This window comes from Wickerhamomyces ciferrii, contig 00092 (assembly GCF_000313485.1).
Source record: "Wickerhamomyces ciferrii WGS project CAIF00000000 data, strain NRRL Y-1031 F-60-10, contig 00092, whole genome shotgun sequence".
In the NCBI taxonomy this organism is placed as follows: Eukaryota; Fungi; Ascomycota; class Saccharomycetes; order Phaffomycetales; family Wickerhamomycetaceae; genus Hansenula; species Hansenula ciferrii.
The window spans coordinates 17957-31535 of record NW_011887648.1 but is presented as its reverse complement, the minus strand read 5'-3'; the positions used below and the strand labels follow the sequence as shown (position 1 = coordinate 31535).

At 33.4% G+C, this 13579-nt stretch overlaps 6 protein-coding genes across 6 annotated transcripts; 1 reads left to right on the top strand and 5 right to left on the bottom strand.

Annotated features, from left to right (window-relative positions):
- Positions 1–32: 32 nt before the first annotated feature.
- Positions 33–1001, bottom strand: BN7_3431 (uncharacterized protein; the record flags this gene model as incomplete). Its single annotated transcript, XM_011275963.1, has 1 exon — positions 33–1001. The coding sequence occupies one exon, from the start codon at positions 999–1001 to the stop codon at positions 33–35; it is 969 nt and encodes a 322-aa protein (XP_011274265.1).
- Positions 1002–1732: 731 nt separating this feature from the next.
- On the bottom strand, positions 1733–2197 carry GNA1 (glucosamine 6-phosphate N-acetyltransferase; the record flags this gene model as incomplete). Its single annotated transcript, XM_011275962.1, has 1 exon — positions 1733–2197. One exon carries the CDS (start codon positions 2195–2197, stop codon positions 1733–1735), a length of 465 nt encoding a protein of 154 aa, XP_011274264.1.
- Positions 2198–2435: 238 nt separating this feature from the next.
- Positions 2436–2957, top strand: BN7_3429 (uncharacterized protein; the record flags this gene model as incomplete). Its single annotated transcript, XM_011275961.1, has 1 exon — positions 2436–2957. One exon carries the CDS (start codon positions 2436–2438, stop codon positions 2955–2957), a length of 522 nt encoding a protein of 173 aa, XP_011274263.1.
- Positions 2958–3339: 382 nt separating this feature from the next.
- Positions 3340–4287, bottom strand: CIP1 (Cip1p; the record flags this gene model as incomplete). Its single annotated transcript, XM_011275960.1, has 1 exon — positions 3340–4287. One exon carries the CDS (start codon positions 4285–4287, stop codon positions 3340–3342), a length of 948 nt encoding a protein of 315 aa, XP_011274262.1.
- A 2326-nt stretch (positions 4288–6613) lies between these two features.
- On the bottom strand, positions 6614–9874 carry BN7_3427 (putative threonine-rich GPI-anchored glycoprotein; the record flags this gene model as incomplete). The annotated part of the gene is made up of 1 exon (XM_011275959.1): positions 6614–9874. One exon carries the CDS (start codon positions 9872–9874, stop codon positions 6614–6616), a length of 3261 nt encoding a protein of 1086 aa, XP_011274261.1.
- A 1432-nt stretch (positions 9875–11306) lies between these two features.
- On the bottom strand, positions 11307–12800 carry BN7_3426 (Cell surface glycoprotein; the record flags this gene model as incomplete). The annotated part of the gene is made up of 1 exon (XM_011275958.1): positions 11307–12800. The coding sequence occupies one exon, from the start codon at positions 12798–12800 to the stop codon at positions 11307–11309; it is 1494 nt and encodes a 497-aa protein (XP_011274260.1).
- Between the last annotated feature and the right edge of the window lie 779 nt (positions 12801–13579).

The window sequence follows — 13579 nt, the reverse complement described above, 5'->3', positions numbered from 1 at the left end:
TCATTCATTAATTCTATTGATTAGTAGGGTTATCATACTTCTTCTGTGGTTGATGATGTATATATCTTTTCAACCAGTTTCAAAAACGCAGATTTGACTGAATATTGTTCCAAAAGATCTGTAAACACAGTGTTTAACGAATCATTAACATTTGTAATTGTAATTATAGTACCATCCTTGAATATGAAGTCCCAATGAAGCACTAATTGTTGATGTGTTATTTGGGATTGTAGTATATTGATTTTAGTATTTTGTTGTAGTTCATCATTCAATTCTTGTAATGTTGATTGACGGGTTTGTAACTTTGTATATAATGAATTTAAAGTTGATAATAATCCATTGATGTTTTTAGATCTTGTGAAGTATGTTATTATTTCTATAATTATGGAATTTAATTTATTATTTGACCTCTTGATAATATCAAGATGATTTGTCTTGAAAATATTGTCTAACTTGATTAGATGTATCTTAACATCCAGGGCAATGATCTTTCTTGGATATGATAGATCAAATGATATGGTTTTAAGTATATTAGGTCTTGTAGAACCTTCTGAATAGGTTAACGAGGTCTTAGATTCTTGATTTGTTATTGTTAAATCTGGATAAAATTTCTTTAAATATTCAATCCTTAAACTCCAATCTTTGGAAGGTTTTGCACTGAACATATCAAGATCTTCAGCATCATTAATCAATTCATTTCCAGCATCATTTTCTTCTTTGGTGGTATGTTCACTTCTCTGTATCAATAACTTCCATATCAAATCATCTTCTTCTTTATTTATATCTTCAACTTCAAGATTATTTCTCATTTCATTCCATTGATTTTCTAGGTTGGAAACTTCTTCTTTTAAGGCATTTCTTTTCCTTAATAATTCTTCTCTCTTAACTTCTAACTCATAACTTTTAAGTGTATCTGTTTGTTGAACTGGCGAAGATAATTTTGCAATTTGTGAAGTGTTTCTTCTTGGTGTATCTTCTGAAAAAAGACCTAAGGGATCCATTTTGTAAGGTAAAGTGTCCGGGAAAAAGATATATAGGTAACTTGTGATCAATAGGTTCAATTCAACAATAAAAATTTAAAAATTAACCAATAATAACTCAAGTTTATGAACTTTTGTTTAAATATTCTAATGGTATAAAATCAAACAAGTAAACAAAAACAATAGCCGCGAAATTCTATAAAATTTAATATTTGAAAAATTGGAACCAAAAAGAAGAAGAAGATAATTCAATAATAAACGACAAGTGATAATTTCACTAGATTGATACAAGCAAAAGAAAATGGTTTCAGCTCCAGAGTTAAAGAAAGTGAGTGATATATTTCAAGCAGTTTGAGGTCAATGATCCTGTTTACTAACAAATAAAATCCCAGTATATGGATAAAAGAGTCTTGATACAGTTAAATGGTTCAAGAAAGATAACAGGGAATCTTAGAGGTTATGATGTAAGTATTAAATCAATTATAGAACTCAGTGGCTATAATACTAACTTATAAGATCTTTATGAATGTGACTTTAGAAGAAACTGTTGATGAAACAAAAGATAAGATTCAAATAGGAAGTGCTGTTATAAGAGGTAATTCAATTCTTAGTATTGAAAGTTTAGAAAGTATATGATGAGAATGGTATATACTACAATAAAGAAGGTATTATAACAATGTACAATAGCTAATAAATATTAAATTCATGGGTAAATATGATGTTTTTTGTAGTTAACAATGTATAGATTCCACTTATAATCTATATTGCATTTCAATACCAGCATTTTTAAATCCACATTTTTCATAAAAACCTTCATTTTTTGGATCACAATCCAATATAATTTTATAAACACCAGCTTTTTGACCAATAGTTTTCAATTCTTCAATTAAAAATTTCCCTAATTTTTTCCCCTGTTGATCATTTCTAACTGCAATATCTTCAATATGACCAACAAGACCACCTGTATGAATTAATTTTTCTTCAATGAAAATCATACCAGTTGCTACGACTTGATCTTGATCATTTATGATTACAACTGGGTTATAAATTGGTTTCCCATTCATTAAAGTTAAACAATCCCATTTAGTAACAATATTATTGAATTGTAATTCTGAAAGGTCACCAACGGTTGTTAAAGCTGTTAAAACATCAAGAACTCCACGTTTGAAATCTGATTCTTGAAGTCTTCTGACTGTGTATCCTTCTGGTAATGACATGATTATTGATAGTGAATAGTTGGTATCAATTGAATTGAATAATAACCAGGAAATCAATTTGTTGATGATGATCTTGCTTTTATAAAAAATACATTTATGGTTTTGGCGCGATTATGTAAAAATAATATTAATACCCATGAAATGTAAACAAACAACTTTCACAATCAAATCAGATACAACGAGTCTCAGAAAGGTCCTTAAGATCATCTCTTACTTCATAGATTTCATATAATCCATAATGTCAAAATATCAAAAACTACAAGAACTTTACCAAAAAACAGAACTACCAGATCTAGAACTAGAGAAAAAATATCAAAATCATCTATCAGATCAAATCAATCAATATCAACATTTCATAAACTTAGCCAAATCAAATATCTCCAAAAATATACCCATTAACCAAGAAATCCCTGGTATATTTGAAACAAATAAGAAAATACCATTCAATATAGAAAGAGGTGATACTTTGGGTATCTCATTAGCAAATAATTATACAGATTCTCAAATAAGTCAATCTAAAGAATACATAAAGATATTAAGACAAAGATCATTAGATCTTGATAATAATATACAGAAAAAACAAGAATTGAATGATAAATTAGATGTCTTTTTACAAGGATTAGAAACTAGATTATTAAATGAAACTCAAGGTGAAAGTATTGATGAAATTGATAAATTACAAGATCAATTACTTAATGAAAAAATACGATATAGAACACTTCGTAAAGAATTACAAAATTTATCTGAAGAATATGAATGATAGTCTTACAAGTATGTTAAATATAGAAGTCCATTTTTATGATATTTATAATTATAAAATACACACATATAAACCAAATAAAAAAATCAATAACGTTATTTGTTTTTTTAGCCCATGTCTTTTGCATTTTTATATATAAAAAGTAAACCAAAACAATATTTTTTTTAATGATACAACCGATTGATTAGATCCCATACCATAACCATATAATCATAATAAAGTAGAATGTCATATAAAAGAAACACTGGGTATAAAATAAGAAAGAAAAAAAAAAGTATATTAAAAGAGAAATCCAAGAATTGAAGAAACCCAAAAAGCATTAGAAACCATGACCAGTAACAGAAGAGAAAAAAGATGCAAATGAAAAGATGAATAGTTCCTATTAATTATAAGTAATTTGATTCCCAGTTCTTTTCAATCTTAAACTTTCTCTTTTTCTATTACTTGTAACATTAAATAAATCAGGATACATATTTGAATTTGACGCATTTGAATCTGATCTTTCTAATCTTGCCTGTGGTGGAGGACCAGAAAATTGTTGACATTGTGGAGTTGTTGGTCTTGGATATGGGTTTGCTAATGGAGTTGCTTCAAATGATGGTTGTAATCCACCAAATGCTGGAGGTGGTTGGTTTAATTGTTGTTGAACAGAAGGATGTTCAAAATTGAAATATTCAGTCATTTGTCCTTGTTGTTGTGGTTGTATGTTATTTGGTGTATTTAAACCTGATGGAATGTTATTAAATTTTGATTGTAAATTTAATCCACCTTGGAATGAATTTTGTCTTGATGTTGAAGGGGTATGTACTATATCTTTATGACAAAGTTGTAATAATTTTTGACGTATTATAGTTAATGAATAATTATTAATTTCAATTCCAATTTCAATATTTTCATTCATAGCTGCATTCAAAGCATCTTTTGAAACTTTATTAACAACTCCATAAGGAGGATTTGATTCATTGAATGGAGTTATAGTTGGATTCATTTGATAATTCATATAAGTATCCATTAATAATTTTTCAAAAATTTCAGTTAATTTATAATTTGAAGCAAAATTTGAATAACTAAATTCATTCTGATTATTATTCATTGAAAAATTTGAAACTGATGAAGCTATTGATGATGTGGAACCTGTTCTACCATATCTTGGTGGATTTGGAGGTCCTTGTTCAAACCATTGTAAATTATTAAAATTAACTTGTTCAGTTGGAGTTGAAACACCATTTGGAGTTCCTATAGGGGTATGTAAAGCATCTCTCATTATGGTATCTTCATCTCTTAGACCAGTGTTTAGTTGTAAATGTAGTGGGAACTTGTTGAGTAGCATTATGGTTCTGATGTATTAGTAGCTATAGGGTATTAGCAGCTTATTGTTGATAAAGAAATGGTTGTTAAAGTGATTATTGAAAGTGTTTTGTAAATGTGCAAGTTGGTTTAATTAAGTAGAGATTTCGAAGCGATTATGGTTATTTTGGGAATTTTGATACGTTCCTTTGAGACGCGTCGCAGTGCCTTTTCATACAACGCGTGCCTTTCGGGGGAGCCAGCGGTGCTTAGACAGGGACACTGGGCAGAGCGGCAGAGCCACTGGGCAGAGTCTGTCTGGAATCTGGCTCCCCCTTTGGATATCTAGGCTGGGGATATCAAGGAAGGATATCCAGGCTCAACAACAAGAACTACGAGCAAACCACCAACAAGACAAGATGGTATTCTCTTCTACAACCTTCTATATCACACTCTATTCCTATCACAAACAATCATTTTCCCATTCAAGTTAGGCTCAGATTTGGTAAATCCAATTTCCAATTTCACGACGCGTATTAATTACTATACCCTTTTAGGAAACTTTCAGATAAATTTCAATTTTATTCTGTACAACTGCTCATCTCATGCTAACTTCTTAAATAACTTAATCTCGAGTTTATACCGTGCATAGTGCTTCAAGTTGTCTACTTCTAGTAGTTACCTAGTACTTGAACTAGTACTAATGCTCAGTTCTAGTTTCTCAGTTACTCATACATACTTGATGTATATTAGGCTATTAACCGGCAAAGTTTTCATTCATTATAATGAAACCCTTTAAAATAAATCTATAACGTTCCAGTACCTTTCATAGCAACCATTTTAATTCTTAGTTACCTTCTATAACAACAATCTACTATATAAAATGTCACTTGACAGCAATTGACGTAAGATAAATCCAGTGATTCACCAGATTATCAACTGTTGTAAAAAGTTAAAACCTTCTTTATCATATATTCAATTGCGTCGTTGCTATAGAATTAGATTAGGACCTAGGTTAAATAAAAACTTACCAGATAAAGTAACTATGGATATAGTTCATGAATTCATAAAGACAAGAGTTTATGAAATTGGTAATTAGTAACATAATTTATGATCCATGTAGCATGTAGCATATGTTAAGAACTAGAAATGGTATCAAAATTAATTTGTACTTCAAGTTTCCTCCAGACTCTTAAAGTCATTGCATTTCGGGGTTTCAAACTTTGCATATACTTAATTAATTCCTTGTGTTAAACATGTACTTCTTAAACTTGAACATACATACGAAACATGGATTTTCTCATTTTCCCTTTTAAATTCCCTGTCCTCTTATGTCAATTCATATGTCTTACAAAGCCTTTAATTTAACCATTTCAAGCTGGAAAGTTTCTTCTTTCTAATTTCATTTACTTAATTAAGTTAACCGTGCTAAGTATATAGTGTCTAACTAATATTATTAAACGTGTATCAAGGGATACGTATATACCACATACCATGGGCCATGGCTAGATTAAGAGTTGTTAACTTCTTTAGGAATTCCATATTGACAAGGTTAAACACTATACATTTACGGACTTTTGAAACAAGAATTAAGAGGTAACCTATATCGGTTAGTATGTAGTATGTACCTGATCATGGCCCTATTAGATGACAAGGCCTGGATAATCCGATGCAATAGAAGGATTCTATATTTCATTTAGGTTGTTTAAATGTTCCGATCTACAAGGTGCTAGGATTATCATATTCGTATTCAAATTATAGAAGCATGGTTACTATAGTATGAAGCCCATATATACTGAATGGTAATCCTTCTAGAACGTACACTATCATCGACAACTCAATGTGGAGGTTTTAAGCTAATCTCATGTCGCTCTATACATTGAACAACTAAAATACGTTACATGTGATCAACTAATTTCATGAGTACTTTGAAATATTAATTAGTACCTGAATTACAGATCTAGGCCAGCTATAACGTAATGGTAGAAGACTCTTATAAACTACAAACTTAATATATACAAATTTCAAACACTTGTAAAACATTTTGATTGAAGGAAATTGTTATACAATCACATATCAACCTTTTAAATCAAATTCCAAAACAATAAATTTTAAACTATATTAGGTTAGACACCTTTCCAAACAAGACAAATAATTAACAAACTTTGAATGGAAAACACCAAAACAGAAGAGGGGGTATAAGTAGAATAAATATCAAACCATAAATGATTGATAATGAAAGTTTTTCCAATCTTTTGAAATCAAAGATCAAATTCAAAACTTTAGAAATGATAAAAACCCAAAACAGCTCATAAAAAACCAAATATTATAACTCATAAAATGAAAGAAACAACATGCAACTAAGTTAGTTAAATGAATAACATAAAGATTAAACCAAAAATACTTGAGCTTAATAATCTTGATGCTGAACCTTCAAATGTGGAAATTTGAGCTGTAGTAGCAGTACCTGTTGTACTTGAACCTTCAGTTTGTTGTTGAACAACTGGAGTTGAAACATCAGTTGAAGCAGCAGTGGAAGCACCGCCTGTTCTTGAAGTTGAACCAACTTGAGATGGAGCTGGACCAACATTAGTTTCAACAGTTTGTGAAGTAACAGTGGTACCTTTTTCAACATTTGTGTAATAAGAAGTTGAAACTTGATTGATGTATGAAGTAACATCAGATGGAGCTGGGTTTGAACCTGATGGATTAACAACATGAGTAGTAACTGGAACTTCAGTAGTTGATTCAAAAGTTGAACATTTATCTTCATGACATGAAGTGACTGTGATGACTTTAGTGGAGTTTTCAGTAACAGTTCTCAATTCATCTTTAGTTTGAGTACTAGTTTTAACACCAGTTTCAGTAGTTAATGGACAATAAGTAGTATATGATGTAACAATACCATTAACAGTAGTAGTAGCTATTGAAACTTGAGCAGTTGAAACAACTTCTGAACATTTATCTTCATGACAAGAAGTAACAGTGACTAAAGTAGTTTTAGTAGAATCTTGTTCTTCAGTAACAGTAGTTGGAGCTGGAACAGGAGCTGAAGTGGTAGTTAATGGACAATAAGTTGTGTATGAAGTAACAACACCATTGATGGTAGTAGTAGCAATTGAAATTAAAGCAGTTGATGGAACTTCTGAACATTTATCTTCATCACATGAAGTAACAGTAACTAAAGTGGTGGAGTTTTGGTAAACAGCAGTAGTTGAGGTTGATTGTGGAGCAACATCAGATGAAATTGATGAGGCAGCACTTGAAGCTGAAGAGATAGCTGATGAAGCTGATGATAAATCAGATGAAGCACTTGAGGCAGCTGAAGAATCTGAAGCATCTGAAGCTGAAGAGATAGCGGATGAAGCACTTGAAGCAGCAGAGGAAACAGATGAAGCAACTGATGAAACACTTGAAGCAACCGATGAAGCAGCAGAAGAAACACCAGATGAAGTACCAACAGTTGGCTCTTCAATAGTATTACTCAAGTTGAAAGTTTGAGTAGCTCTCTTAGCAAATCTTTTACCATCAGCAGTAGTAATGACTAAATCAACATTAGCAGTTAATGGACCACTAGTATCTCTTGTACCACCGAAAACAACTTCTAAGACTTGACCATCATTAATAGTAAAATCAATATTAATTGTAATTGATTCTTCTAAAACTTCCGGTGTAACAGATTGTGATTCACCATTAACAGTAATAACAGCTGAGTCATATTTAAAGTTAACACTACCACGAGAAGCTTCAATAGAAATTGAAGTCCATGGAGCATAAGCTGAAGGGATTCTTAAAGTCCATTCTGGGTTATTGTTGACAAGTTCACCATCTAATGAAAGTTCATCAGTAGATGAAGCTGATGCTGAAACTGATGATGAGGCTGATGAAGCAACTGATGAAATTTCTGAGGATGAAGCAGCTGATGAGGCAACTGAAGATTCTGATGAAACAGCTGAAGATTCTGAAGAGATAGCTGAAGCAACTGAAGAAGCGGCTGAAGATTCTGAAGAAGCATTTGAGGAAATGGCTGAAGATTCTGAAGAACCATCTGAGGAAATGGCTGAACCAATTGGAGCACTTGATGACACAGCTGATGATTCTGATGAAGAAATTGATGATGAATCTGAAGAGACAACTGATGATTCTGAAGAGATAGCTGATGAATCTGATGAGACGACTGATGATTCAAAAGAGGAAACTGATGATTCTGATGAGATAGCTGATGATTCTGATGATGAAGCAATAGCAGAAGATGAAGCAACAGAGGATGAAGATAAAACAGCTGATGATTCTGATGATATAACTGAAGAGGATGAAGCAGCTGAAGATGAAGCTTTAGGTCTGAAATCAATAGTAGTAGTAGCAGCTTCACTTCTTTGCTTACAGTAGAGATCTGGGCTACCCCAGTAACCAATTGTACCCCAAGCTTGACATGAATCATAATCACCAAGATCAAGTTCCATATATCTAACAGCAAATCTATTGTCACAAGTATATGTATATAACAATTTTTTATCACCTTTAGTGATAACAAGAGCAATACTGTAAGCTGGCAAATTTGTAGATCTTGAGATAAAATGACCAAAGAAACCTTGCTTCAAATTGATCCAGTATTCTGAGACTGGTAATAATGGTGCAAGTGTGTAAGTTGAGTCAGTTAAGACTTTAATATCAGTAATATCTTCTTGATCTTCATTGAATTTGAATACAATGTATTCATTGAATTTGTAAGTACCATCTTCTAGAGCTTCTCTTTCAGTCCATGATTCAACGGTGTGATCGATTGGATTGTTAGTGGCAACTGGGAATTGTTTAGTTGTGGTGAAACAATCTTCTAAAGAACCACCTGGGACATAGGTATGAGTGAAGACTAAATCAGTTTCAACAGTATTGGTGATACCAACATAAACAGAGGTTGTTGATGAGCTTGAGCTAGAAGTGACGGCAGCACTTGTAGAACTTGATGTGGAAGCAGCACTTGTTGAGCTTGGTATTGATGATGATGAAGATGATGATAACGTAGAAGAAGCAACACTTGAAGATGATGATGTAGAAGTAGAACTTGATGAAGTGGTAGAAGTAGTTGTTGGACAACCACCAGTGTATTCACAAGCTCTCATACTAGTATCAATGGTATATGAATCAGTTAAAGTAGTAGAGCATCTTAAAGTACCGGTTGGTTCAGTTGATAAAGTTTCACAAGCAGCTAAAGCAGAACTGACGTAGCCACCATAATATTTCCATAAAGTCCAACCACAATTCATACATGGAGCATAGTATTGGTTGAATTGAGATCCAGCAGAACATAAACAAGTGGTATTATAAGGACCTTGGAAAGTATTTTCAGTATTCTTAGAACATTCTTGACCAGCAACAATTAATAAACCACAAGAAGCATGACAACCAATAGTGGCACAATCATCAGCACTAGCAGCATAGGCATAGGCTTCAGGATCTGGATGGGCTAAAGCAATGGCTTCAGCATAAGCATCAGCAAAAGCATTAGCAGCAGCAGCAGCGTGAGGGTTAGCACTGGCCCATGGAATAGCTTCAGCTTTTGGAGCAGCAATGGCACTAGCAATAGTAGCTAATAACCCTAATGACAAAAACAAACGAAGGAATGATTTCATATTTGAAATGCCGGTAAAGAAACTGATATGTCAATAGGATTCTAAAACGATTGAATGAAGATTTAAAAAGTTCAAGATCAACATCGTTATCAAGATTATTGGAAATCAAGCATATTTATATAAGTAATTGGTACTTATTTTAATCACCGAAAAGTCTGGAGTTGATCAAGTATTTTCTAGCGTAAACACCCTTTAATTCAGCTTAAAATTATGATCACGATTCACTAACCCTTCAAGTGGTACAGCAGTAAGCACAAACACGGTTATTTGATGAGACATAACTGTGCAAATAAACAATAAGATGGCCAATCATCTATTCGTTGTGTGCATTAAAGTAGCATAAAAATCACCAAATGTTATCAAAACACACCAAAAACCAAATCTTAACCAACGATTAAAGTAGTAAATCACTACCTATTCGAAGCTTTTTTGCATCCCTTTGCGTCATTTTTGATCATTTTGGTTGTTTCGTAAAGCTGGGATTTCCCGTTTAAACCTTGAACAGTCTTGGAGGTGTTCTCAATCTTTAACGTTAAAGGTGATACCGGTGAATTATAATTAAACAGCACCCGATGCTTTTTATCTATGACACATGGCAAATGGATTCAGTGGTGGTTATTTCAACAACTTGATAACCTAATGCAAGAAGTTTGGCTAGCTGAATATGATGGATCAGTTGTCTTAATTCATTGTTGTTTGTTTCCTGATGGTTCTTGTTGAGTTTATGGAATGAATGTTTTTGTTTTATTTTCATTTCGATATCACCGAAGCGAACTTCATAATAATAATACCCGCGATTTGATGTATGCAACTTTGACCGTGTTTTTGATTGTGAGTTGAACAGTGTTGAACATCGACTCCAAGAGTTAAAGCTTAAAAGGGATGAAACAATTAATACTTAGCGTGATTGGACTTTCATGTTTCCCGGTTATTTGAAAAGCTTGACCAAACTTGTTATACTTTTCTTTACGACGTGTCGAATCTCGATTAACTGTAAAGCAATATAACGTCTAGGAAGGTCTCAAACATATCGCACGAATCTTATCGGAGCTCTTCTTAGATCTAGTCCACTCGATCTTGAATATTTTAATCACTACAACTAGGTATATTATTATATTCACCACTATATAATATTGGTATACCGACTACCATTAACCTCTACAAAATAATCATAGAGTCAATTGTCTAAGGATATTAACGTCTTTATATTACAAACTAGAACTAATCAATATATAGTGAAGTGTATATATGAGAAGTGTCGACCAAGAATCATAATTGGACAACATAAGAACATAAGGTATGTAATATACATCAATATATTTAACGAAAGTAATAAATAACAATGTAAATCAATGGGCACAAAGGTATTAAATCAATATCGAATTCGAAATTGATCAATTTAATTGGAAAACGTTTCTATTCATAAAGAAATCTAGATGAATAAGAATGGTAAAACACCAAAGAATGAGCCAGCAACAACCTTAGCAGCACCACCTTCAAAAGTAGTAACCGCTGGAACTGATGAAACAGTTGATTGAGTAGCTGGAGATGATGGAGATGGAGCAACAGTTGAACCTCCTGGAGCTTCGGTGGCACCAGTAGTTTTAGTAGAACCTGGGATTGAGCCACTTGGAGCTTGTGATTGTGATTTTGATTGTGTACTTTGAGTAGCTGGAACATCTTCAGGTGTAGTCAAAGGACAATAAGTAGTGTATGAAGTAACAACACCGTTGATGGTAGTAGTGGCAACTGAAACTTGAGCAGTTGATGGAACTTCAGAACATTTATCTTCATGACATGAAGTAACAGTGACTAAAGTAGTTTGAATGTTTGATTGAGTAGCAACTGAAGTGTTAAAATAACCAGATGGTTGAGAAACTGATTTTGATTGAGCTGGGTAGTTAGAAGCTGAGCCTGGAACAGTTGGGATAGCTGTGGTTTGACCTTGAGTAGCTTTTGGAGTTTCGATTGATTTTGATTTAGATTCATCTGGATGGTTTGAAGCTGATCCTGGAACAGTTGGGACAGCTGTGGTTTGACCTTGAGTAGCTCTTGGTGTGGTTGATTGTTCAGCTGATGATTGAGCTTCTGAGTTTTGAGAATCTGAAGTTTGAGCAGTGGAACTTTCAGCTTCAGTTCCTGGGGCAGCAGCTGAAGTTTGTGCATCAGTAGTTTGTTCAGCGTTTGAGGTTGGAGCAGCGTCTGAAGTTGGAGCAGCATCAGTGGTTTGACCTTCTGAAGTTTGTTGTTCAGATGTTGGTTGAGCAGCTTGAGAGGTTGATGAAGTAGTAGCATCTTGAGAAGTAGCTGGAGCATCAGAAGTTGGAGCAGTAGATGTAGTTTCAGCAGCAGTTGATGTAGCTTCAGCAGTGGTAGTTGGACAGTTACCTAAATATGAACAGCCTTGAATTTCAGTATCTAAAGTGTATGAATCAGTTAAAGTAGTTGAACATCTTGCAGTACCAGTTGGTTCAGTTGACATGGTTTCACAAGCAGCTAAAGCAGAACTAACATAACCACCGTAATATTTCCATAAAGTCCAACCACAATCCATACATGGAGCATAGTACTGGTTGAAACTTGACCCAGCACTACATAAACAACTAGTATTGTATGGACCTTGATAAGAGTTTTCAGAGTTTGTAGAACATTCTTGACCAGCAATGATTAAAAGACCACAAGAAGCATGACATGCGATTGAAGCACAATCATCAGCTGAAGCAGCTAAAGCGTAAGCTTCTGGATCTGGATGAGCTAGAGCAACTGCTTCAGCATAGGCATCAGCATAGGCATTAGCAGCAGCGAAAGCTTGTGGGTTAGCATTGGCCCATGGTAAAGCTTCAGCTTTTGGAGCAGCGATGGCACCGACTTTTGAAACGAATGAGGTAGCAATAGCAAGAGTAGTAGCGTAACGAGTGAATAACATCTTGAAGTTCCCTATTGATGAGTTGGTGAAAATTTATATGATTGGAAACATCTAGCTCAGTATGTGGATCTTAATTGATATTTATATTCATAGGCTAAATGATATTAATAAATTAGTTACATGTTGCATGCACTCATTGTGTTCTTCATAAGCTCAAACTTCTTGGAAATCACCCAGAAAACTTCCAGTTAAAGTTTTGAAATCCTTCTCGAGTGTACTTGATTTACTTATTTTTTGTCTTTAGCCATGATTCTTTAAGTATAATCTAATGCAGCCCAGCTCATAAACGGAAATGTGATTTGAAAAAGAGGTGATATTTTGATAACTTTATCCAACCTTTATACGTATGAGCCGGCTAAATCACCACATGGTGTGTATCCGCGTTTGTTATGAATCCAGATGGATGATATGATAGCACTGACTTCTATTAACCTCTATTTGAGCGACTTTCATAAGGTTTGTTGATTCAGTTCTTCGGTTTTTGTTGATGTTGTGGTATAAATTGTTTGTTTATGATTGTTTTCAATTCTCGATATCACCGAAAGTCAAAAACATTGATAAAAATTGATAAACCCTTTCAAAACGTCGATCAGCAGCTCTTGACCAAAACTGGATTTGCAGATTCTAATGCACCTCGTAAAGTGGTCAACTGATGAAGAAATATAAGGACTTCAATCTTCTACAATGGATAATGGAAATATATGGCCATAATATTGTACTTGAGCCTATATAATACCGAGATAAGGACAACGCTAGCTATTGAGTACTGACATGTATAC